General features: G+C 44.5%; 1 protein-coding gene across 1 annotated transcript; it reads right to left on the bottom strand.

Annotated features, from left to right (window-relative positions):
• Window positions 1-22,205: 22,205 nt before the first annotated feature.
• Window positions 22,206-27,510, bottom strand: LOC132390595 (probable G-protein coupled receptor 139). The gene is made up of 2 exons (XM_059963199.1): window positions 27,444-27,510; window positions 22,206-23,110 (listed from the first exon to the last, which is right to left on the bottom strand). Exons 1-2 carry the CDS (start codon window positions 27,508-27,510, stop codon window positions 22,206-22,208), a joined length of 972 nt encoding a protein of 323 aa, XP_059819182.1.
• Window positions 27,511-27,876: the final 366 nt, after the last annotated feature.

Below are 27,876 nucleotides of genomic sequence, written 5' to 3'. Positions count from 1 at the left end.
ACAAATGCTGCAGTAAATCTTTTCAAGAAGAAAAGAAAGACTTACGAAGATTTAGAGAGCGAGGTGATGTTAGAGATCGAGAAGATCAGAAGGCTAACAGGAAGGAGCTTAATAAATAAGTTAGGAGAACCAGAATGGGCCAGAAGAAGGTCTTGACGGGCAGGATTAAGGAAATCCCCAAGGCATTCTACAGGTATGTGAAGAGCAAGAGGATAAGGCGTGAAGGATTAGGACATATCAAGTGCGACAGTGGGAAACAGTGTATGGAACCAGATGAAATAGCAGACGTACTTAATGAATATTTTTCTTCAGTATTCACTATGGAACAGGATCTTGGTGATTGCAGTGATGACTTGCAGCGGACTGAAAAGCTTGAGCATGTAGATATTAAGGAAGAGGATGTGCTGGAGCTTTTGGAAAACATCAAGTCGGATAAGTTGCCGGGACCGGATGCGATGTTCCCTAGGCTACTGTGGGAGGCGAGGGAGGAGATTACTGAGCCTCTGGCTCAATTGGGACGGGAGAGGTTCCGGAGGATTGGAGGGTTGCGAATGTTGTTCTCTTATAAAAGAAAGGGAGTAGAGATAGCCCAGGAAATTAAAGACCAGTGCGGCTTAATTCAGTGATTGCTAAGTTAATGGAGAAGATCCCGAGAGGCAGGATTTGTGAACATTTGAAGAGGTATAATATGATTAGGAATAATCAACATGGCTTTCTCAAGGGCATGCCGTTCCTTACAAGCCTGATTGAATTTTTTGAGGATGTGACTGAACACACTGATGAACGAAGAGCAGTAGATGTAGAGTAAACACGAGGAAATCTGCAGATGCTGGAAATTCAAACAACACACACAAAATGCTGGTGGAACACAGCAGGCCAGGCAGCATCTATAGGGAGAAGAGCTGTCGACGTTTCGGGCCGAGACCCTTCGTCAGGAGTAAGAAGTCAATGTTCATGCCATCAGGTTGGAGGCTACCCAGCCGGTATATAACGTGTTGTTCCTCCAACCTGAGTTTGGATTCATTTTGACAATAGAGGAGGCCATGGATAGACATATCAGAATGGGAATGGGATGTGGAATTAAAATGTGTGGTCACCGGGAGATCCTGCTTTTTCTGGCGGACAGTGGCCACACATTTTAATTCCACATCTCATTCCCATTCTGATACGTCTGTCCATGGCCTCCTCTATTGTCAAAATGAATCCAAACTCAGGTTGGACAAACAACACTTTATATACCGGCTGGGTAGCCTCCAACCGGATACCATGAACATTGATTTCTCTAACTTCCGTTAATGCCCCTCCTCCCCTTCTTACCCCATCCCTGACATATTTAGTTGTTTGCCTGTTCTCCATCTCCCTCTGGTGTTCCCCCCACCTCCTTTCTTTCTCCTGAGGCCTCCTGTCCCATGATCCTTTCCCTTCTCCAGCTCTGAATCACTTTCGCCGAACACCTTTCCAGCTCTTAGCTTCATCCCACCCCGTCTGGTCTTCTCCTATCATTTCGCATTTCCCCCTCCCCCCACTACTTTCAAATCTCTTACTATCTTTCCTTTCGGTTAGTCCTGACGAAGGGTCTAGGCCCGAAACGTCGACAGCTCTTCTCCCTGTAGATGCTGCCTGGCCTGCTGTGTTCCACCAGCATTTTGTGTGAGATGTAGAGTATTTGGATTTCAGTAAAGCATTTGATAAGGTACCCCATGCAAGGCTTATTGAGAAAGTAAGGAGGCATGGGATCCAAGTGGACAATGCTTTATGGATCCAGAACTGGCTTGCCCACAGAAGGCAAAGTGTGGTTGTAGACGGTTTATATTCTGCATGGAGGTCGGTGACCAGTGGTGTGCCTCGGAGATCTGTCTGGGACCCTACGTGATTTTCATAAATGATCAGGATGAAGAAGTGGAGGGATGGGTTAGTAAGTTTGCTGATGACACAAATGTTGGGAGTGATGTGGATAGTGTGGAGGGCTGTCAGAGGTTACAGTGGGAAATTGATAGGATACAAAACTGGTCTGAGAAGTGGCAGATGGATTTCAACCCAGATAAGTGTGAAGTGGTTCATTTTGGTAGGTCAAATATGATGGTACAATATAATACGAACTGTAAGACTCTTGGCTGTGTGGAGGATCAGAGGGATCCTGGTGTCCGAGTCCATAGGACACTCAAAGTCGCTACGCAGGTTCACTCTGTGGTTAAGAAGGCACACGGTGCATTGGCCTTTATCAAACGTGAAATTGAATTTAAGAGCCGAGAGGTAATGTTGCAGCTATACATGACACTGGTCAGACCCCACTTGGAGTACTGTGCTAAGTACTGGCTGACCCACTACAGGAAGTATGTGGAAATAATAGAAAGGTGGGGAGTATGAATTTTGAAAACAGCTTGAGGGAACTTACCTCTGACATCTCCTGTGTACCTACTCCCCAGCACCTTAAACCTGTGCCCTCTTGTGGCAACCATTTCAGCCCTGGGAAAAAGCCTCTGACTATCCATTTGATCAATGCCTCTCAACATCCTATACACATCTATCAGGTCACCTCTCAACCTCCGTCACGCCAAGGAGAAAAGGCCGCGTTCACTCGACCAGTTTTCATAAGGCATGCTCCCCAATCCAGGCCACATTCCTGTAGATCTGCTCTGCACGCTTTCTATGGTTTCCACGTCCTTCCTGTCGTGAGGCGACCAGAACTGAGCACAGTTATACCTGACTGTCAGAACGCTGAACATCATAATAAAATAAAATAGTAGCAGTGGGATTACAACCCAACATCCGGAAGCCCACCCACCACGGAGCAGTGGAATAATCCGACCTCCTTTCACAGAACAAAACCACACTGTCAGTTATCCCTCTAGTCCTGAGGTTGTTCACCTTTTTTAATGCCTTCGACTCCTTTGACAGCCCGGTCAAGCCCATGCACCCTTCTCAGAATAATGTGTTTAAATATATAATATATAATAAACATAATTACAAAATTAAACCATTATATTTAAATACAGTTACCAAAATATTTTTAAAAAAGAATTAATGATATAGTAGTATATGTGTGCCTCTTTATTAATCCATTAAATACCAAAGCGATGCATTAAAAATATAGACAGGTTAAAGTTAGATTTTATTCTTTAAAGCTTATCACTCTGAAGACTGTGATTACTCAGCTTGAATAAGAACATTAAATTGTGAGGTAGACTTTGATAAAGCAACACGCATGCCATGTTGGATGTCTAGGACAAGAGGGTATAGCCTTAGGATAGAAGGGCACCCTTTTAAAACAAAGATGTAGAGAAATTTCTTCAGCCAAAGGGTGGTGTATTTGACGGATTTGTTGCCTCAGGCAGCTGTGGAGGCCGGGTGTTTGGGTGCATTTAAGGCAGAGATTGATAGATTCTTGATTGGACATGGCATCAAAGTTTACTGGAACATGGCCGAGAGCTGGGGTTGAGGAGGAGGAGAGAGAAAAACGAAACAGTCAAAAAGGATGGCTTAATTCTGCTCCTATGTCTTATGGTTGTATGGTCGTATAGACATGTCGGACTGCTGACGGAATAGAGGCACTGTCGTGCTTTCTTCGCAATAATATTTTTGTAATGGGTCCAGGACAGTCCTCTGAGATAATGACATCCAACAATTTATGGTTATTGACTCTCTCCAGCTCTGGTCCTCCGATTATTACCGGACAGGGACCTCTGGTTTCCCTCTACAATCAGTCACTTGGTCCTATCGACTTCGAGAATAATGGAGAACAACGAAGCTGAACGACGACTCGGCGCAGGGCTGCCCGATAGTTGGCCAACTGCGTCACACGAGCGTCCGCAGACAGGAAGTCTGCGATCCATTTTGATCTGCTGATGGGTCTAATATCTATCGCAGTGTTGAAGTGGTGATCAGTGTGCCGTAAGCGATGTTTTGAGACATTTGTAACAACTGTATGGTGATATGAAAATGTCTGTGATTTCCATCGTTGACCAACTCACATTTACTACTAATCGTACTGTGGCTTTTTGCCTGCATTCATAATTGAAGGAAATGCTAAATGTCAGTTAGTGGTTTTTGAAAACAAAGATGTAATTTTTCCCATTTCCGTTCATCTATCCATTGGCACCTGACAGCAAGTTAAAATAACCCTACTCTATAATCACATGTTCAAGAAGAGGGTTTTTTTAAACAAGAAACAGAACACAACGCCAATTGTTGGCACAGCCACGGTCGCCATTTTCTCCATGCAATATTTTGTCTTTACTGCTGGTAAATGGAAGGGGAACGAATGGAAATGTAAGAATGTGTTCTGTGTTTGTTTAGCCTAGGAATATGTTTGATTGATGGCTTGCAAGGACTCGTGGCTGATGTGCCTGTTTCCGTCCTGTGTCAATACATGAAGAAGTTAAGCAGCAGAGAGGGCGGAAGAATTAGTAAGACGAGACTCGTACTGCGAAGCCAGGATTGCCGTGTTATTCCTTCGATCATCCGATTGTCAGGAAAATGTGGACATTTATAGGTATTAATATTGAAGTAGTAAAATGGATTCAGCAGTGGCTGGATGGAAGATTGCAGAGAGTAGTGGTGGATAACTGTTTGTCAGGTTGGAGGCCGGTGACTAGTGGAGTTAAGGATCTGTACTGGGTCCAATGTTGTTTGTCATATACATTAATGATTTGGATGACAGGGTGGTAAATTGGATTAGTAAGTATGCAGATAATACAAAGGTAGGTGGCGTTGTGGATGATGAAGTATATTTTCAAAGCTTGCAGAGCAATTTAGGCCTGTTAGAAGAGTAGGCAGATAGAGTTTAATGCTGATAAGTGTGAGGTGCTACATTTTGGTAGGAATAATCCAAATAGGACATACATGGTAAATGGTAGGGCATTGAAGAATGCAATAGGACAGAGTGATCGAGGAATAATGGTGCATAGTTCCCTGAGGTGAAATCTTATGTGGATAGGGTGGTGAAAGCTTTTGGTATGCTGGGCTTTATAAATCAGAGCATTGAGTATAGGAGTTGGGATGCAATTTCAAAATTGTACAAGACATTGGTGAGGCCAAATTTGGAGTATTGTGTACAGTTCTGGTCACCGAAGTATAGGAAAGATGTCAACAAAATAGAAAGTGTAGAGAGGAGATTTACTAGGATGTTACCTGGGTTTCAGCACCCAAGTTACAGAGAAAGGCTCAACAAGTTAGATCTTTATTCTTTGGAGCGTAGAAGGTTGAGGGGGGGACCTGATAGAGGTATTTAAAATTATGAGCGGGAGAGACAGAGTTGACGTGGATAAGCTTTTTTCCATTGAGAGTAGGGGAGATTCAAACAAGAGGACATGTTGAGTGTTAGGGAGCAAAGGTTTAGGGGTAACACGAGGGGGAACGTCTTTACTCAGAGAGTGGTAGCTATGTGGAACGAGCTTCCAGTAGAAGAGGTAGGGGCAGGTTCGATATTGACATTTTTTAAAAATGTAGATAGGTATATGGATAGGAAAGGAATGGAGGGTTATGGGCTGAGGGCAGGGCGGTGTGTCTAGGTGAGGATAAGCGTTCGGTACGGACTAGAAGGGCCGGGATGGCCTGTTTCCATGCTGTAATTGCTATATGGTTACATGGATATAACAGAGAGAGAGATACAGACAGACTGACAGCCAGACAGTCAGATAATTAGACAGGCAGGCAGTCAGCGACGGATAAAGGAAGAGTTTTTTAATGCATAGCTGTGAATAATACGGCAGAATTGCTTCTTTCTGATTCAGGAACTGAAGATTACTCATCCGAAGTTGCTGCATTCGATATACAGATCGGACGGATGAATTATGCAACTTTGGAATTGAACAATTATCTTCATTTACGGACAGATTAGGCTAGAGTATAAATTAAAATGAAGGTTATCTAATAATCACTGGACATATTTTCACCACACTCAATCCGACATGGGGGTCTGTCGATACATGCACTGTTATAATTCCCACATAACGCTGAAACAATCCTGCAGAGCAGAGGGAAATAATTGTGGATAAATTAGAATTCAAAGTCAGAACTTGCACACTGGAGAGAGGTTTGCAGGTTAAAGAGTGACAGCGGTGTGCACAGGGGCATTTGCCATTGGAGCTGACCTTAGAGTAGGAGAAGCATGGATAGTACTGAGTGTGATGTTTCAGGACTATGGATAGTACTGAGTGTGATGTTTCAGAACTATGGATAGTACTGAGTGTGATGTTTCAGAACTATGGATAGTACTGAGTGTGATGTTTCAGGACAATGGATAGTACTGAGTGTGATGTTTCAGGACTATGGATAGTAGTGAGTGTGATGTTTCAGGACTATGGATAGTAGTGAGTGTGATGTTTCAGGACAATGGATAGTACTGAGTGTGATGTTTCAGGACAATGGATAGTACTGAGTGTGATGTTTCAGGACAATGGATAGTACTGAGTGTGATGTTTCAGGACTATGGATAGTACTGAATGTGATGTTTCAGGACAATGGATAGTACTGAGTGTGATGTTTCAGGACAATGGATAGTAGTGAGTGTGATGTTTCAGGACTATGGATAGTACTGAATGTGATGTTTCAGGACTATGGATAGTACTGAGTGTGATGTTTCAGGACTATGGATAGTACTGAGTGTGATGTTTCAGGACTATGGATAGTACTGAATGTGATGTTTCAGGACAATGGATAGTACTGAGTGTGATGTTTCAGGACAATGGATAGTAGTGAGTGTGATGTTTCAGGACTATGGATAGTACTGAATGTGATGTTTCAGGACTATGGATAGTACTGAGTGTGATGTTTCAGGGCAATGGATAGTACTGAGTGTGATGTTTCAGGACAATGGATAGTACTGAGTGTGATGTTTCAGGACAATGGATAGTACTGAGTGTGATGTTTCAGGACTATGGATAGTACTGAGTGTGATGTTTCAGGACTATGGATAGTACAGTGCGTTCAGCTACAGGACTATGGATAGTACTGAATGTGATGTTTCAGGACAATGGATAGTACTGATTGCGCTGTTTCAGGACAATGGATAGTACAGAGTGTGCTGTTTCAGGACTATGGATAGTACTGAGTGTGATGTTTCAGGACTATGGATAGTACAGAGTGTGATGTTTCAGGACAATGGATAGTACTGAGTGTGATGTTTCAGGACTATGGATAGTACTGATTGTGCTGTTTCAGGACAATGGATAGTACTGAGTGTGATGTTTCAGGACTATGGATAGTACTGATTGTGCTGTTTCAGGACAATGGATAGTACAGTGCGTTCAGCTACAGGACTATGGATAGTACTGAGTGTGATGTTTCAGAACAATGGAGAGTTCAGAGTTTGCAGCTTCAGCACTATTTTTGAGAGAACTTCAGGGACAGGGGACAATTCTGGTGACAGCTTGATTTCTGTCGAGTATCACGATATTCTTCCACTTTCCAAAAACAATATAGGCTGGTTTAAAAACTGGCCATTACAAAGTTGTCCATAGTGTATAAATGAGTGGTGGATCTGTCCGAGGGGCGTACAGTGATTGGAGTGTGGAACGTGCTTGTTATAAAGTCTCTCATTAACTTGATGGGTTGCTGAAGTCTGAAGCTCAAGGTGAAGTTTGACTTCCCGACCTACTGTATGTATGATCGTGTTAACTTTGTGGTCTAACAGTGATCATTCCGATCGAAATCTCTGTTCCCGCTATGCTGCGCGAGGGCGTGCTCGCTCGGTAAATACTCCCCCTAACATTGCCTTTGCCGCCACGTAGCTGGAAGTGCCACGAAGTTTTCAGACCGTGACATAAGTTGCTGCTCAGTGGAATGGTTGGTCTGAACATCTGTAAAAGTAAATAGACAGAACTTTGCGCAGGAAAGCTCTTTTGGATTGATTACAACTTCATTATCCCTTCCCTTCCAATTTATCCGATGCATTGTTATAAATACAGCTCTGGGATTTGGAGGAATGCATTGTTTTGAGAAGGTGTATAGATTAACCACATATTGGATCGAAGTCTGCACAATGGATGGGTTCTCGTGTTCTGGGTTGCAGTATTATTTAAACGTAATTCTCTGACTGAGCAGCAGTAACGTTTGATACGAACATAAGAAATAGGAGCCGAAGTTGGTTGTCTGGTCTGTCGAGCCTGCTCCGCCATTCAATAAGATCATGGCTGGAAACTCAGGAATTATCCTGGTGAACCTCCTCTGCACCGCGTTGAAAGCCAGTATATCCTTCATCGAGTAAGGAGAGCAGAACTGCACACAGTACTCCAGGTGCGGCCTCACCGGTACCCTGTAGAGTTGCAGCATAACCTCCCTGCACTTAAATTCAATCCTCTGATGTTCTATAAAACAGACAAATGTATTGCAACATTCCATTTGCCTGTTTAAACAGCTACATCGCCACGCATTACAGTGGATGCTCTGATTTACCGCGCGGTATTCATTGAAGGTTTTTAATATTATTTTAACTATGTAAACCACTTAGAGGTTCTCTGTCTTAAAAGTTTCTTCCGGGTCTCCGCTGGTCTTTTGTATTATTGTGCCGCTTCGAGATGAATTTTAATTACAGTTTATATCAAAGGTTGATATTGCCGTAAATTATTGTCATTTGTTGACAGCATTACATGGGAACTTTCTTAACCGTGTAATTCCTGTCGATTGCCGACATCAATTAAATCTTTCAAGCTATGGCCAACACGGGTGTTTCAAGTTTGAGATCAAGTTACGTTTTTAATGTCTCAGTTATAGAGTTCGGTTTTACTGCCATGAGAGGGGATCGCAGCAAATACTGTTGACTATAGGCGGCAACTGAACAAAGGTCGACAGTGGAATAATACGGGATGGGTTGATTAACACCAGCCTGCATAAATGAAGAGCCTCATCTTTGATTGAAACTGTTTTCGCCATTTCATTGATTAACTTATTAAGAACTGTCGGTAGTCTGGGGCATTCATCGTTATATTGATGCTAAGTACATCCAAAGAGTTTCGAAATTTACTGACGAGCGATTTAATTAAACCAATTCTGAATGTGAATGATGTTGTAACCTCACTGTCCCTGTGGAGATGTGGAGGGGTTTATATTAAAGACAGCCGGGACAAGTATCTCACTGTAGTTGCTTCTAAGTCAAAGGATCGGATCCTTCACACGGAAAATGCTGGAGACGTTCTACAGTGCCAGGAAAATATATTATATTGTAATTGCAGTTATTGGTATCCCGGGTAAGCAACGATAATTTTCTTTAGTTAATTTTGTAACTTTACACTAGAGATTCTCTCCCCGTTTAATCTATGGATGAAAATGTTTGCCTGCTAATCCAATGGTTTTGCTTGGACCAATAGTGGAACAACGGTATAGTTTCCACGACCCAACATCCCCAATGTATGGCACTAGTAATGATAATTATAGTAGTTCTAATGGTAATAGTAATAAACAATAATAATAATAATAATAATAATAATAATAATAATAATAATAATAATAACAGAACGTCTGTTGATCTTTCTGAGTGTCTAAAGTTCTTACTGAAAATTCAGATTTTACAACCACAGAGAGACATCCGGCGAAGAAGTTGACAAGTAGCCCGGTTACTGCCTGATAATAAATAGTATAATCCGCAGAGGAGATCTGTGTTGTTGAGTTTCTGTCCATTATATTGAAGGATACAAACAAATGCTTTAAAACAGTGGTGTAGTGAGAATGATCCAAGTCACTCCCATTTTATTTGGCTTTTTGTGATGTGATTTATTTCTTCTTCCGCTGCTGTTGTTGTTTAAATAAGTTTACTCATTATTACTCTTCACAAAAGCCATGTTCCCATGACACCATTTTGCAAACGGTGTTCGACCTGATCTTCACGTTCACCATTAATCTCTTTATATCACATTTCCAGAGAATTTACCGCATGGAATTCGCCCAATCCGAATCGCTGGCATGTTGGCACAGTGTGCTTACGTAAAATTGAGACTTTGATCCGGATTGTGAACGAAATGCACACAGATGCCTGCACTTTGTCTCGCTTACACACGGGAACTTGGATGTATTGAAGGGAGACTGATAGTCAGTATTACTTGTTAAACTTCCAAGCAGAAAATACTCGGAACATGGAAAACCATTGCACAGAGTTTTAGCGATTTTGTGTCTCTTCTCTTTCCGCAGTGAATCTGGTTGCGATTGGGATCCTGTCCCGAGGAAAGTGTGGCCTCTCCACCTGTACCACTCGCTACCTGGTGGCCATGGCAACGGCGGACCTCATGGCTGTTACCACTGCAGTCATACTGAGGAGGATCAGTTTTTACTTCCCAGGATCCTTCTTGGATATCTACCCAGTGTGTAGCATTATCTTTGTACTGCAGTGTGCGTCAAAGGACTGTTCCGTCTGGCTCACCGTCACCTTCACCTTCGATCGGTTTGTCGCCATTTGCTGCCAGAAGCTGAAAACGATCTACTGCACCGGGAAAACTGCGGTTTTGGTTCTGATGACTACCTGTGCACTGATCTGTTTTAAAAATGTTCCTTACTATTTTATACATAAACCAGGGACACTGATTAATAACGTATTTTGGTTCTGCAAATTTCGGGCAAGTTATTACACCGATCAAGGATGGGAGGCTTTTGATAGTTTGGACAGGATTTTAACTCCTTTGATCCCCTTTGCTTTAATCCTGCTTCTCAACTTTCTGACAGTCAGACACATCCTATTGGCCAGTCGAGTGCGCAAGGCATTAAGGGGTCAGAGCAAGGGAGACAACCGGAGTGACCCGGAGATGGAGAGCAGGAGGAGGTCGGTGATCTTACTCTTCTCCATATCCGGCAGCTTCATTCTACTGTGGTTATCGACTGTTATTAATTTCATAAAATATAAAGTTTCTCAAACAGATCCTAATAATTACAGTGATTCTGAATATGTCTTTGAGCAGGTCGGGTACTTGTTGCAGAATTTAAGCTGTTGCACAAACACATTTATTTATGGGGTGACTCAGGCCAAGTTCAGAGAACAGTTCATCAGCGCAGTGAAATACCCCGTGACGTCACTGCTGCGATTCATTCACAAACTAAAGAACTGACCCCGGCCGCGGCCGCTTTCAAAATCTCCAGTTCAGGACTGTAATATTTAATACCTGAATAAGTTACATATGGATGCAAACAACGGCAACAACAGGCGGGAGTTTGGTTTAAAAGTGACAATAGTTCTGATGGTAAATAGCTGGTTTTATTTTGCAGAAGACAACCTTTCTACACACTACAGGAGATTACTTTATGATATTGCTGGCCTTTTTGTATGTGTGTAATTGATGGGTGTAGACCGGTGCCGATGATGTGTTGGGCAGTGTAACTCCCCTTTGTAGAACCCGCGGAGAAGAGAACCTTTCTACACACTACAGGAGATTACTTTAAGTCCAAGGAGCTGCCAACCTGCTCATCTTTGGGATTTTGATGGAAATGGTAGAGGAACGCCAGGTCATCCTGCCCCTGTCAGGGGTCCGGATCGAATCCAGTTTGCAGAAGCCGGCAGCGGTTGCTCGCTGCTGTACTAACTGCAGGTCGATTAACCATCTTGTGGTGGTTTAGTATCTCACCTTGTCGCAGATACCCAGGAAGATTTTTGCTCCGAGGGAATTTCGGTGAGATTCACCAGGACATTGCTTGGGATGGTGAGATTCTTGATGGGGAGCGATGACAAAGACGGGGCTTGTCCTCCTGGGAACATTGCCTTCTAAATACAGACCTAGTAGGTGTATGAAATGTACAGGCAAGGAAGATAGACAGAAATTTACCTGCATGTTAGAGCAGTCTGAAATTAGACAGATAGGAGATAGGTACTTTATTGATCCCAAAGGAAATGACAGTGTCATAGTAGCATTACAAGTGCACAGTCATACAAATATTAGCAGAGAAGAAAGAATAAAAAAGAATTGCCAGGGTTTTAAGTCGGGTCCTTTGTTCTACCAAAGCCTCCAGTGTGTTCAGTTTGACTGCTACAACGGAGCCAGCCTTTCCAATCAGATTATTGCGCCTGTTGACATCCCCCGTGTTGACGCCATTGCCCAGCACACCACTGCACAGCAGATTGTGCTGGCGACTACAGACTGGGAGAACAAGTGAAGGAGAGGCCTGCACATTCCAGAGGGCCTCAGTCTCCTCAGGAAGCAGAGGCGACTCTGACCCTTCTAGTTCACAGCCCCTGTGTCGGTGTGAGTTGTTTTCATCCGACTGTTGGAGCCTGGAATGCTCTGCCCAAGGAGGATGGATGTGGAGTCTTCCCCAACATGTCCGAACTGTTCAGTACGGGAATTGGAAAGCCAAGGCAGAGGGCTAACAATGGTCTGGAAAATGGGGTTGGTATGGATAGAAACGATGGAACTAATTGATCAAAGAGACTGTTTCTGAGTTGTATGTAGCCCGATGCCTCGACTCAAACTCCCACACCCTGTGTAAATGAACGATACAGTGAAATGCTCAGATCGATCCCCACTGCCCAGAGTTGCTCTGATCCTTTGCACGAACCCGAGACCGGAAATGTGCTTAGACTGACACTAATCCAATCGTTGTGATCCATTGCATCCCATCGTAAACCCCGGGACCGCAGCCGGGTGAACTGGGAAAGAGTTGTCACTTTCTGCAATAAATCAGATGGGTTCTCGGATCCATTATTTCACCTCACTGATTTGGTCCCGGGAATGTCCCCATTCCGCTTTATAGACAATAGACAATAGATGTAGAAGTAGACCATTTGGCCCTTCGAGCCTGCACCGCCATTCTGAGATCAAGGCTGATCAATACTTGGGTTCCTGCCCTGCCCCATATCCCTTGATTCCCCTATCCATAAGATACCTATCTAGCTCCTTCTTAAAAGCATCCAGAGACTTGGCCTCCACTGCATTCTGAGGCAGTGCATTCCAGACCCCCACAACTCTCTGGGAGAAGAAGTTTTTCCTTAAGTCTATCCTAAATGACCTACCCCTTATTCTTAAACCATGCCCTCTGGTACTGGACTCTCCCAGCGTCTGGAACATATTTAATGCCTCTATCTTGTCCAATCCGATGATAATCTTATATGTTGCAATCAGATCCCCTCTCAATCTCGTAAATTCCAGCGTGTACAAGCCCAGTCTCCCTAATCTCTCTCCGTAAGACAGTCCGGACATCCCAGGAATTAACCTTGCGAATCTACGCTGCACTTCCTCTACAGCCAGGATGTCCTTCCTTAACCCTGGAGACCAAAACTGGACACAATACTGCAGGTGTGGTCCCCCCAGGGCCCTGTACAAATGCAAAAGGATTTCTTTGCTCTTGTACTCAATTCCCTTTGTAATAAAGGCCAACATTCCATTAGCCTTCTTCACTGCCTGCTGCACTTGCTCACTCACCTTCAGTGACTGATGAACAAGGACTCCGAGATCTCTTTGTATTTCTCCCTTACCTAACTCTACACTGTTCAGATAATAATCTGCCTTCCTGTTCTTACTCCCAAAGTGGATAACCTCACACTTATTCACATTAAATATCATCTGCCAAGTATCTGCCCACTCACCCAGCCTATCCAAGTCACCCTGAATTCTCCAAACATCCTCATCACATGTCACACTGCCACCCTGCTTAGTATCATCAGCAAACTTGCTGATGTTATTCTCAATGCTTTCATCTAAATTGTTGATGTAAGTCGTAAACAGCTGTGGTCCTAATACCGAGCCCTGTGGCACCACACTAGTCACCACCTGCCATTCCGAGAAACACCCATTCCCTTTGCTATCTATCTGCCAATCAGTTTTCTATCCATGTCAATATCTTCCCCCCAATGCCATGAGCTCTGATTTTACCCACCAATCTCCTATGTGGGGACTTATCAAATGCCTTCTGAAAAGAGGTACACTACATCCACTGGATCTCCCTTGTCTAACTTCCTGGTTACATCCTCGGAAAACTCCAATAGATTAGTCAAGCATGATTTGCATGATTTGGTAAATCCATGCTGGCTCGGCCCAATCCTATCACTGCCATCTAGATATGCCACTATTTCATCTCTAATAATGGACTCTAGCGTCTTCCCCACTACTGATGTTAGGCTGACAGGACGATAGTTCTCTGTTTTCTCCCTCCCTCCTTTCTTAAAAAGTGGGATAACATTAGCCATTCTCCAATCCTCAGGAACTGATCCTGAATCTAAGGAACATTGGAAAATGATTACCAATGCATCCGCAAATTTCCAGGGCCACGTCCTTTAGTACCCTAGAATGCAGACCATCTGGACCTGGGGATTTGTTAGCCTTCAGTCCCATCAGTCTACTCATCACCGTTTCCTTCCTAATGTCAATCTGTTTCATTTCCTCTTATACCCTACGTCCTTGGCCCATCCAATCATCTGGGAGATTGCTTGTGTCTTCCCTAGTGAAGACAGATCTGAAGTACTTATGAGATTCTTCTGCCATTTCTCTGTTTCCCATTACAATTTCACCCATTTCATTCTTTATGTTGTCATTTTCTTTCGCTGAGGGAAAATTGAGGATTTACACACATTCCATGTCTATGTTTCTCGCTCCACACACTTTATCCATCAGCAATTATTGACAATGATTGCGACCGATCAGTGAATCCTCGGGGATTTTTCCGTGTTGGGCGTCATCCAATGGTTAGTAGTAGAAGCGGGTGCCTGTGATGATCAGGGTGAACGTGAATAAATGATTACTAGAAGGAATATCAGAAAGGGGAAAAGACTGGTGGCCGGGTGGCTGTGTAAAGTTGATAGAATTGAAAATCTCATGTATTTGGAATTATCACTGGCATCTGACTTAACTGTTGGAAACATAAAATAAAACAAACAATTTTCGATAAATATCTAATCCCTGTCTGCTCATTAATTCAACAAGGTGCAATTCTGGAGCAGAGTTTCCTTCAAGATTGATTTGTTTACGATTGAAAGAATTGCCGGAGGGGTGGACGGAATGGATGCGTGGGAGGGGGAATTGATGAACCCGGCGATAACATGATCCTGGCCTGCTCTGTGTTCTAATCTACGTGTGCTTGACGTCATCAGCTGCGGACCAGGGAGCTGATTGTTGATATCAGGAGGAGGTCCTGAGGCCAGTGATCCAGTCCTGATCGAGATAAACAGAGTTGGAGAGGGACATCAACTTTAAATTCCTCGGTGTGCTCACTTCGGAGGACTTGTTCTGGGCTCAGTACGGAAGCGCATTTACTAAGAAACCACGGCAATGACTGTACTGCCGTAGGGGTTTACGAAGATTCGACATGGCATCAGAAAAGATTTACCAACTTTTTAAAGACGTGCGGTGAAGAATAGCTTGACTGACATCGGGTACTGATGTCAGTACCTGTGATAGAAACACCAATTTCCTTAACGGGAAATCCTGCAAAAATTTGGAGATTGTTGCTGCGATTAAATCACGAAGACTCCAGGACATTCCATACTGAACCCGAACCGTTCAAAGGTGAAATTGAGTTCGCAGCAGCCGCCCTGCAACCCCTGTTTGCAGTTTGATGGGAATGGGGTCAGGTACCCAGTGACTGGACACGGGGAGTCATTGTTACCGTCCCGAGGAAAGGAGCGCGATGAGATTGTAAAAACTGTCCAGTCATCACACTTCTGTCAGTGTCCGGCATGATTCTGGCCAAAGCCTTTGTCCAGTGGATGACATTTGCTACCGATGTGTGGTTGAGGAAGGAGCAAGCTCGCTTCAGGAAGAACAGAGGCTCTGACGGGCAGATCTTCACGCTGCAGAACTTCACAGAGCAGAGCGCAGAGCGGCGGAGACAACTATATGTAAACTTCGTGGCGTTTGAAAAGGCTTTTGATAGCAACCACAGGGAGAGAATCTGGTGAATTCTCAGATCAGGCAGGATCCCTTCCAAAATTGTCCAACTCAATCTGAGGGTGTATGCACAGCTGGGGCCAGCACCCTGAGTTTGGAAGTCAGGACAGGAGTCAGGCAAGGCTGTATAATGCCGGCGATATTGTTTCACCCGGTGATTGACTGTGTTATGAGGGAAACAACGAAAGATAAAGGGAGAGTCATTAGGTGGACTCCATTCTGTGCTTGGAAGAGCTTGACTTTGCGGATGACCGCACATTACTCTCACAGATACACACACTGTACACTGGTTGGACTCACAGTCAGCCAGAGAAAGACTGAGACCATGACCCTCAATGCAGAGTCTCCTCCTCTCGTCAAGGCCCGTGGCATCGACTTGCCCAGCACCGGCAGATTCACCGACCTGTGCAGCATCATTCAGCAGGATGGGGGGACCAGGGACACAATCCAGTGCAGACTCAGCGAGAAATGTCTTCAGAACAATCAAACAACATATGTAGATCAACCAACTACAGCGTCCACCCCAAGGTGAAGCTTTGCAGACTGTGATCTGTCCACACTCTTGTATAGGTCACAGTGCTGGGGAATGACAGAGAGCGACCTTGCCAAGCTGTCGTCATTTCACACACAACCTTCCGGGAGATCCTCTGTATCTCCAGACCAGGGAAGATCTCCAACCACGCCCTGCGCCTCCAGTGTTCCCAAACCTTTTTATGCCACGAACTGAAACCAGTGAGCACGGGGACCGTGGTCCCCAGGTTGGAAAACCCGGAAGAAAGTCCCGGAATTGATCCCTGAACACGGAATGTGTCAGACATGGATGAAGAGTCCTTGTGCACGAGCTTATGTTATGGACCATATATTAGAAATATTCAAGGGTATAATCTTTAACTCCGTCTGGATACTGTCCTGCAATATAATAAACACGGGGTTCGTGCCGGACGCCGCGCAGAATGCGGTAAAACTGACAGAAATGGCTGAACACTAAAATCACAGACCCGTCTGCTTCCCCTCTCCGGGTCACTCGAGTTTCCGACCTTGTTCTCCCCACAACTCCGTTACACACGTGACTCTCCACTAATATGCGCCAGACTGTCACAGCTTCCAGAAATAAAACTAAGCGCATGGTATGAACGGAGTGCAACTCTTAATGAGAGCGCACACGCCAGCTTTAAGTGTACTCACCTTGTCTGAGTTTACAACGCCATCGTATGTTATTGATCACCTTTGACGGCGGATATATAAAGCAGAAAGGAGTGTTTTGTAAACACATGAAAATGCCAGTGGTCACCCAAATCAGCGCCGTGGATACCTGGCTACAATATTTTACTTTCAATTTCTGGCAACGAATAACAGCAAAGCGATCAATGGGGAGAGTGATGGTCAACTGGACCGGAGACAGGAAGGGTCAGGGATCCAGGACTCGCCGAGGCTGTGGAGGCAGACTCTCGTTCTTGAAAATAAATTTCACACCAGGTCAGGAAACAGTGCCAAAGAAATCCAAATAATAATGAACTAAACAATAGACAAAATATCACTCTAGTGCCAGTTCTGGGACAATGTAGGAGGCAGTTATGTCGAGGCCGAGTTCCTTGCGGGTCGTTCCGATGACCCCCTGGATTCACTAATCGATAAGATTGTAGACCGACGACTAGCATTCGGGTCTCTGTCATCGGCGACTGCGGAGTTCGAGGCCTGATCGGCGAGTCATGTGACCAATGTCCAGGATCGAATCGGAAGCCCATGGGCTCAGTATCGTCTTGTGCAATGGGATCCTCGACTTCCTTGCAGACCCCATTCAGTCCGGATTGGAAAGACCATGCTCTCCACAATCTCCATCAGTACACGTGTACCACAAGACTGTGTGCTCAGCCCCCGCTCTACTCGTTTTATACTGATGACTGTGAGGCTAAGCACAGCTCCAATGGCATGTTAGAGTTCGCTGACGTCACTACTACCATTGTTCGGATCAAAGGCGGTGACGAATCAGCAAACAGGAACGAGGCAGAAAATCCGGGTGGGCGGAGCCACAACAACAACCTCTGACTCAATCTCAGCGAGACCAAGGGGCTGATTATTGACCCAAGGAGGAGAAGACCGGATCAATTAGAGAGTATTCATCGGGGGATCAGAGCTAGAGAGGGTCAGCAGTCTTCAAATCCTCGATGAATCATTTCAGAGGACCTATCCTGCACTGGAAGTGTGTGAAGATTCGGCATCGCATCAAAAACTTCGACAAAGGTCTATGGAGAAGTGGTGGAGACTGTATTGGCTGGAAGCCCGGTATGGAAACGCCAATATCCTTGAACGGAAATCCTACAGAATGAAATGGATACAACCCAGTCCATGGTGGGTAAAACCCTCCTCACCATTGAGCACACAGACACGGTGCATTGTCCCGGTAAAGTAGCATCCATCATCAGGGACCGCATCGTGCTCCCTTCGCGCTGCTGTCATCAGGAATAAGGTACAAGAGCCTCAGGACTCACACCACCAGGGTCATGAACAGTCATTATCCCTCAACCATCAGGTTCTTGAACCAGAGGCGCTAATGTTACTTCACCCAACATCTCTGTCCCGTCACTGAACTGTTCCCAGAACCTAGACTCAGTTTCACAGACTCGTCATTTCATTTTCTCGATATTATTCCGTATTCATTCATTTATTACAATTATTTCGTATCTTTTCGACACTGGTGTGTCCCTGTTGTGGGTGGTCTGTCATTGATTCTGTTATGGTTATTGAATTCTTTGGGTATGCCGTCAAGAAATCGAATCCCCGTGTCCAATATGGTATCATACATGTACTTTGATAATACATTTTCTTTCGGCTTTGAACTCAGTTCCCGTCGGCTGGATACCCAGAAATCCGCGAATTTCTGTGAGTCCGCTGAGGCAGTTGATCGCCCAGTGCCTGCGTGTCCAAGTCCGATGCAGGCTGGAGGACTCTCTGTTGTGTGGGAGGGAGGAAAGGACGGGGCTTGTGTTGCTGCCTTTGTTTTGTTGCTATTTGTGTTCTGTTTTGCAGTGTTCTCCATTGGTCTGTTCAACGCTGTGGGTTTGCTCTATTGGGACGGGATTGATGGCAGAACTTGCGGGCTGCCCCAGAAAACCTCGGGTGTGTTGGCTGTTTACAAAACGACGCATTCCGCTGCATGTGTCGATGTACAGGTAATGAATGAACACGAATCTTCAATCTTGAAATGCAAGCCCCCACAGTACTGAACATTCCGTCTCTGGAAAAATGATGATCAGCTGCCGACTCTATCGATGCCGATCAGAATATCATAAACTTCCATCAGTAAACCGGACAGTCTTTCAGCGTGTACATATAATCAGCCAATTCGTCACACATTTACAAACCATTACAAATCGGTCAGTCATGCTGAGCAATGACGAGACCAAGGCATGCCCCAGCCCTCTCAGTGAATTCTCCAACTCCAAATTCCATTTCGTTTGTGAATGCTGTTGAAAAGTAATCACTCTGTTTTAACGCAATTGCCCATAGCCTCTATGCCTAAGGTATTCAGTTCCTCACCTGAGAGTTTGTTTAAATAGCGTCACGACCCAGCTTACACCACTCCCTCTGCCTGCACATTCCAGAGTTCCAGGTACTGACCAATCTCAGTTTCATTTCTGCAGACTTTCTCCAATCCCTGCACTGAATTCTCCAGTAAATTGGGTGAATGGCGAGACGGTGGATTACATTAGCTTTCAAATGACTTCCGATTCAGGATTATCAACACGAGCTCCCGCAGAGACGCTGGTCTTTGTAGTTGAAATTAACAGACAAGAGCAGGATCACTTGGAAACTGAAATTAAATTTTCCAATCGGAATGCCTCCACTTCTCCACATAGAAACACACCCATTGTTTTGCAGAGAAACATTTATTCACCTGAAATATTGTCAATTGCTGTCTTGAACACAACGCTGTTTTATTTCCAAATATCCCAACATAATTAGGATTAGATATTGTAAATATACACGTCGGATTGTAGTGGTGCGAACGTCAGAATGGAAATCCATAACTTGCTGTGGGATGCATGAAGTGAAATAGAGTTTGAAGTTCACATTACAGAAGGCGAGGGAAAGACAACAACGGATATGATTATGCGAAAGGAGGATCAGGAACTGTTCACGTGGTCTTCTAGTTCACTCCACGACCCCGTAAGATCACGACTGCACACGTTTGACTCAAGGTTTCCGCTACTCGGACCATTATCCGAATCAATGACACGGTCTTCTGCTCACTCGTAATCATGTAACGGACTAGCAATTGTCCAATGTTGCTGGAGAGGGAACCAACAAGAGAGGACATGTCCATGTAAACAGTTCCGGTAGATTGCGTGTAACAATGCATGCATTCCCTGCTTGTTTTTATGGAGGTTGAATGTCTTTATGTTTATTGGAGTGTATATTTGTGCACGTCTGCATGAGTCCATTTGTGTGCTCTTCTGTGCCTCTATTTCCTTGTGCATGAATGTCTGGGTGCGTGGCCGCGTGTAAACGTAAACGACTCCATGTATTTGTGTCCGTGTATCTTTTGGAAATCTGCACAGTTTTTGTTTGCATTTGATTATGACCTTTCGTTATTATAATTCTGGGGGGCATTATGCGTGTTCGTCCCTGTGTTTTTGTGTGTCCGTCTGCACGTCTGTCCGCGGTTCTGCATTTGTAACTTTATATTTTTTCATTGTTATATCCCCGTACGTAGCTTTGTGTCTGATTGTGCGTGAGGGCGAATATGAGTCTGCGCGTGCACAATGTAAATAACACCCAGAATGGTAAATCTAGGGTCAGGGAACCAACATTTTTTTGTCCCTGAGTGCGACCGTGCTGTGAGTTAAGAGAAAAGTTAATGGCCTCCCGATGTCTATTTTGATGCTGTGCAGACGAAGAGTGATGTATTCAATTACGGAAACACTCCAGAAATGTTCTGGGGAAAATATGACAAGCTGATGTGTACAGGATAATACCGTCTCCTTCATGGATGATCCAGTCGGTTTATCAGTCTAACTAACTATAAGTTATAATAAAAAGGATAATGAAATTATTATGGTGGCACTCGGGGATTTAGAATTTACACAAATTATAACGAACTGATACATTTTCCACAGAGAGGAACAGTTTGCTTCCGTCCGTAACTTCTCGCTATTCTGATATGTGAAAAATTAGATATATTCAAAAATAATCAATTAACATATGACAGAGGAGTAATTAAGTCTTCAGATATTGTAAAGTCTGGAACTTCTGCAAAAATTAAGAGGAGCTTTGAGTGGGACAAATTGGGGCTTTTGTACGTATTATCGCTGTAAGTCCCTCCCAGTCCATCTTTAAGCAGCAGTAAAGCAAGTATAAAACTCATTACAGAAACAGTCTGGAGAAAGCCTGTCTGCTCTTATGGTCCCGGAACACATCCGACACAGTCAGGGAATCTCAGCGACACCCCCACCTTCTGAGGAGGATGAAGCGAGCTGGGCTTCGCACATCCATGCTGACATCATTCCGCAGCTGCGCAGTAGAGAGAATCCAAACAAGCTGCATCACTGTTTGATCTGGAAACTGTACGACAGTGGACAAGAAGGGCCTGTAATGGGCAGTCAAAACTCCCCAACGTGTAGTCAAGCAGGCTACAACCAGCCCCCATCCCCATCAATGACAGATACAGAGAAAGGTGCGGTAAAAGTCAAAGTTAAAGTGCACATAAAGTTGGATTGTTTTTTGACATTTTCTTCATTTATCATCTCTGAATTTGTTGGTCTTTCATTATGTATTTTTGATATTTTGGTGTTAACCACCCGGTTCCGTTTTGCTACAAGGAACACTTCTGTTTCTGGGAAGAGATCTCCATCCCTGAGCGAGGCGTTCGACGCCTCCTTGTCGACATCTAGTCTGCTCAGACTGTGGGGATGTCTTCCATGGGGAGTCAGACTCTTCCATTGGTTAATATTTCCTCAATAGTGTTGACGTCTCCGTTTTTCTGGGTCGCTCTCTCATTGAAGTTTACTGGTGTATACTCCTGATCAGAATTGGATCTGCTTGCATGGATTGCTGATTCCTGCTTTCTCTGGTGAAAGTAATTCCTGAGAGGTAAATCCTGATATCCTGGTGTGTGTTTTATATTTTATTGTTTTTTTTTTGTGCTGCATCAGATCTGGAGTAACAAACACTTTGTTCTCGTTACACTTCTCTACAAAGAATGACATTACTCAATCGTTAAACCTGAATCATGAATCTTGAAATGTGACTGCTCCAAAGCATAAACAGCGAAATTGTCGATCGAACATTATGGCCTCTGCTGACTTAACATTCTGTCCCGCTATCGGTATTATTTTCAGTGAGTGATCACAATATCTGGATTTTAGTATCACATCATAGTCTGGAGCCATTGAAAATGAACCCTGGCTACCGCTATTTGTTTTGTCTCCTGATGAAGCGTACAATTGTGATCACTGGCCATTTAACTGCGGCTATGAACTGCTCTCTGAACTTAGACTGTGTTACTCCATATATAAATGTGTTCGTGCACAGACTCAGGTTCTGCAACATGTATCCAAGTGACTGTAAGATAAATTCAGAATCGGTGTAACTATTGGGATCTGTCCCTCCGACGTTATACTTGAAGAAATTGACAACAGTCGCCAACCACAAAATGATAAAGCTGCCGGATATGGTGAAGAGGAGAATGGCAGAGCGCCGCCTGCTTTCCATTTCCGGGTCACTGCAGTTCTCCCCCTTTCTCTGACCCCTCAGTCCCTTACGAACCCGACTGGCCGCTAAAATGTGCCGGACCGTCAGGGCGTTGAGGATCAGAATTAGTGCGAATGGAATCAGTGGGGTTAAACTCTTGTCGAATCGGTCAAAGCTCACCCACTGGTGTTCAGTGAAATAAGCTGGAACGACCTTACAAAACCACCATACACCATCGAGTATCTCTCTTGGCTTATAAACGAAATAGAAGGGGATATTTTTTAAACTCATAATAGTGCAGGTGATCACGAGAACCAAGGCCGCGGACTTTCCTGTGCAATAGCTGGCTTTTAACTTCTGACAACAAATGGCGACAAACCGATCGAAGGTGAAGGTGACGGTGAGCCAGACCGAACAGTCTCTGGAAGCACATTGCAGTACAAAGATGATGCTACACAAGGGATACGTATCCAGGAAGGATTGCGTGGAATAGTACTCGATACGTGCAAAGAATGCAGTGACGACAGCCGTCAGATCCGCCGCTGCCATGGCAACCAGGTAGCGCGTGGTCCACGTGGAGAGGCCGCACTTCCCCCGGGACAGGATTGCAATCGCCACTATGTTTACTGGGCGGGAGAGAAGCGGAAAAAGTAATGGAATCAGTGCTTTGTCTTATTCTGCTATGAATTAATTGCATTTCTTTATATTCCTGTTAAATCCTGCAAGAAAACGAAACTCAAGTTGGTATATGGTGATCGGAATTTACTTTGAGCTTTGAATGTTAGGTTGTAAAACGTTCTGATTGAAATGACTGAAGTTATAACACAATACAGATGTTAAAATTTTACGCCCAGGTACTCGGCTCTCAGGTACTGTAGGAAGAGAAGTCAATTTCATAGTTTTATTCGAGTCAGTTCGTTGTAGCGTGTAAGGGGGCCCCTCGCCCCGTGTGGTATCGGGGTAGTCAGAGGGATAAACTCTCGGCAATGTTACCGGTCAATGGATGAATTAATCTTCGGAGGTTAGCAATGGATGGATGTAGGATTAAGTACAAACAGAGCAGAAGACATTCCCCCGGCTGCCCTTCACTGTCAGATGTAACCGGCAATGATCAAATTGAATTAAACAGCAATTGATCAAATTGATTGAACATCAGAGACGGGGAACTTAATCAGAAAGTGATATCAAAAGACCGAACGTTGTGTCTTTCCCAGTTCTGAGAAAGGATCTTCGGCCTGAAACGCTCTTTATTTTCTTATCGTTCCCATGGATGCGGACAAACCTGCTGATCATCTCCCGCGTTTTCCATTTCTCCCATCGTCCCGACGACAGCGGGCTTGATAACATTATGCTGTGTACAATTCCGCTTTGAAACTAATCACCTCTGATGAAGTATGGAGTGCTGAAGGGTAGGATCACAGTCCGCCGCCGGCTTTACATTTCCGGGTCTCTGCAGTTCTCCCCTGATCTCTGACCCTTCGGACCCTCACAGAATCGACTGGCCGCTTCCTTATCGCTCCCATAAAGGCAAAAGACCAGGAGACATGGGAGCAGAATTGGGGCATTCAATAGATCGAGTCTGCTCCGCCATTCCAACGTGGCTGATTTATTATCCCTCTCAACCGCATTCTCCTGCCTCATCCTTTGACGCACTGACTAATGAACCTCTGCTTTAAATATACCCAATGAATTAGCTTTCATAAACGTCTCAGGCAAACGTCTGATTCCACACAATCACCACCCTTTAGCTTAACGAGTTGGTCATCAACACTGCCGTGAAGACACATCCTCCTAATCTGTTGTCACAGATTCCCTCACCGTAGGAAACAGATTCTCCATGTCTACTCTATCCAGGCCTCTCGGTGCTCGAATTGCTTTGGTTTCACACTCTATATTTTATCATACCTGGGGATTACTGACGCTTGTCTCTCCGGTTCAGCAGTTAACTTGTCAGCAGAGGAAGGCTGGTAGAGAGCCAGGTAGTGTTGAGGAAACAGGTGGGATGCAGAAGGACAGCAGTTCATGGGAATGGGAAAGGACGGCAAATGAAACACATGTTGGAAAATGCATCGTCATGCAGTTTGGTAGTAGAAATTAATGTGCGGACTAATTTCTATACGGGGAGAAAATCCAGGAATCTGAGATGAAGAGGGACTTGGGATTCCCTCTGCAGAACACACTGAAGGGTAACTTGCAGACTGAGTGGGTGGTGAGGAAGGCAAATGTCATGTTGGCATTCATTCCAAGAGGTCTGGGATGCAAGAGCAAGGATGTGATGCTGCGGCTTTATAAAGCACTGGTGAGGCCTCACCTTGAGCATTGTGGACTGTTTTGGGCCGCACCTCTTAGAAAAGATGTGCTGGCATTGCAGAGCGACCAGAGGAGTTCACAAGGATGATTCTGGGAATGAAACGGTTATCGTAAGGTTTGATAGCTCTGGCTCTGTACTCGTTGGAATTCAGAATGGTGAGGGGGAATCTCATTGAAACCGTCTGAACACTGAAAGGCCTAGACGGAAGAGATGTGGAAAGAATGTTTCCCATGGTGGGAGAGTCTAGGACAAGAGGGTAGTGTCAGGACTCTGGGGCACACTTTTCCAAACAGAGGTATGGAGAAATTTCTTTAGTCAAAAGTTGGTGAATGTGTGCAAATTGTTGCCACGTGCAGCTGTGGAGGCCAGGTCGCTGGTTGTATTTAAGGCAGAGATTGATAGTTTCTTGTTTGGATAGGGCATCAAGGATTACGCGGAGAAGGCCAGGAACTCGGGTTGAGGAAGAATAAGAAAGAATCTGCCTTGATTGAATGGCAGTTTCGACTCGGTGGACCAGATGGCCTAATTCTGCTCCTATGTCTTATGGTCTTCTGGAATATTTTTTGGTGTTGGACCTACCCTGAGAGACACTACGAATTTAAAGTCTATCTTTTGTTCACCCTTTACCCCTATTACCCGCCAATGGACGCTTGTTTCCCCATTATAGGGATTGTAGGCTGGTGCACAACTGGTTACCTGCTTGTCAGATGCAGGTTATTTGCCTTGATTAACATATTTCACTCAGTAAAAGTCAAGATGATATTTCATGTCACCTCGCCAATGAAAATGAATCTGGACGGAGCAAGTTTTGCACACCTCCTTGCAAAAAATTCTCAAGCCGTGGCAGGTTAGTTGACGGCCATCGGTGGACAGGAACCTTGAGGTCGTGACAAAGTCCTACAATCGGTAAATATCCGGACTGCGATTGGGCCCCTCAAGGATATCAATTTAGACCGTTTGAATCCACTCCACGGTTGCTCTGGGGAAGTTCTTTTGGGGAAGTTCTTCTGCCAAAAGACGAACTTCCTACCCAGCTTCAGACTTCTGGCAGAGATCAGCAGGTTTTTACCGATGACTTCTCAGTATTTACCATCAATGCGGACTACATCTCCAGTCTCTGCCAGTGAAAATTACCACCACAGCATGATAGAAACGTAGAGAAATAGAAAATAGGTGCAGAAGTAGGCCATTCGGCCCTTCGAGCCTGCAGCGCCATTCAGTATGATCATGGCTGATTATCCAACTCAGAACTCTGTACCTGCTTTCTCTCCATACCCCCAATCCCTTTAGCCACAAGGGTTATATCTAACTTTCTCTTAAGTATAGCCAATGAACCGGCCTCAACTGTGGCAGAGAATTCCACAGATTCACCACTCTGTGTGAAGAAGTTTTTCCTCATCTCAGTCCTAAAAGGCTTCCCCTTTATCCTTAAACTGTGACCCCTCGTTCTGGACTTCTCCAAGATCGGAAACCATCTTTCTGCTTCTAGCCTGTCCAATCCCTTTAGAATTTTATACGTTTCAATAAGCTCCCACCTCAATCTTCTAAATGTGCATCACACCTTACAGTAGCGGTGCTGTTGCCTGGCTAATGTACAGTGTTAGATTTGTGCCACAAAGATTTACACTTTAGTCTGATCGGAACACAATACCTACTTCCACACCCATACAGTATGTTGTAAGTGACGCTTTGTAAAGTCTCTGTGGCCAAAGATATGTTCCTACCGATGCGTGTTACGTCCTAAAGCGATGTTTTTCAGCAGCGGGGACTGGAAATCTGGTCAGGATTGATGAGAAAATGGAAGTGCTAAATATAGAGAGATCCTGGATAAAACTTGCTAGACTCTGCCAGAAAGCTTAAGCTGGGGAGAAAGATTTCTTTCAGCAAATCAACAAGCCAAATCACCCTGCCAGAGGAACCATGGAGTGGCTTCAAATGAAGAAATTTGAGGTATTTGAGTGACCCAGTCAGAGTAGTGACCAGAGCCCGATCGAAAATCTCTGGCAGGACTTCTAGATGCTGTCCACCGCGGCTGCCCAACTGACCTGCCACAGTTTGAGCAACTTTGCAAGGAGGTGTGGGACATCTTGCTCCATCACGCTGTGCAAAACTAGCAGAGTCGTGTCCAAGAAGACTACCGGCAGTAACAGCAGCGAGAGGTTTAGTTTTTCATGCGTTACAATATTCGTTGTTTCCTGGCCTCTATTGTGAAAACAGGAGCACAGGACTCACAAATAAACATACCCCGTTATATTGATCGCAATCGCTGGTTGCAATACTCAATAATGTGAACGAAGTGTTGAGCGCTGGGTACTTTTACACTGTAACAGCTGATTCGGTTTCAGAATTTAATTTGGAAATGTCCCGCCATGTATTTCCCATCACAATGAACATCCATTCGCAGCTTGGCATATGCTAGAGAATAGAAACACTCCACTGATCTTTTCATTCCACTAATGTTTAATATCACACTGTCTCACCCAACGCCAATCATACAGACGACCGCGTTTTTTATGCCAACTACAGGAAATTTCAGTAAAGGTGCTTCCGTCTTTCATCAAGCAGTGTTTCAGCATCATCAATGACAGCGCTGAGCGCGGCATTCTTGACTTTAGGTAAAACATGACACACCATTTAATATTGCTTACCGGGCACAGCGATCGCCAGAATGACCAGGTAGTAGGTATCCCTGACGCGGTAAAAAGTTTCCAACATTTCCCGAGTGAGTTGATCCAAGGATTTCAGCAGCCGACAATCGCTCCCAATGTAAATCAGAGAAAGAAATCCCTCTCAACCCTGAATTTATACACCTGCCAATCTCCACGCAACACCAACGTTTCGGATCGTTCATGGAAATAAATAACGGATTTAAGAAGATGGAATACAGTGACTGTGTCAGCGGGTGAAATATCAGCTGTCATATAAATAGTTTGTAATATTTAATTGGAAATCCCCAGGGTACCGACATAACAGATTAAACTCTTTGGTGTCGAAATGAAACTTTCTCTCTGAGGTGAGGTAATTGTCCAAAGGGAGACAGACATACGGAGTGATCCATCCTTTTCCCTGTGTAGTGTTTAC

This window comes from Hypanus sabinus, unplaced genomic scaffold (assembly GCF_030144855.1).
Source record: "Hypanus sabinus isolate sHypSab1 unplaced genomic scaffold, sHypSab1.hap1 scaffold_980, whole genome shotgun sequence".
Classification (NCBI taxonomy): domain Eukaryota; kingdom Metazoa; phylum Chordata; class Chondrichthyes; order Myliobatiformes; family Dasyatidae; genus Hypanus; species Hypanus sabinus.
The sequence above is the reverse complement of the archived record's forward strand: the minus strand, read 5'-3'. Positions and strand labels throughout refer to the sequence as shown.

Coding starts and splice junctions, on each gene's coding strand:
- LOC132390595 (XM_059963199.1), bottom strand. CDS start 27,510: ATGTTGGAAACTTTTTACCGCGTCAGGGATACCTACTACCTGGTCATT. Junction 23,111..27,443: donor TCTGGCGATCGCTGTGCCCG/GTAAGCAATATT, acceptor TCTCCCGCCCAG/TAAACATAGTGGCGATTGCA.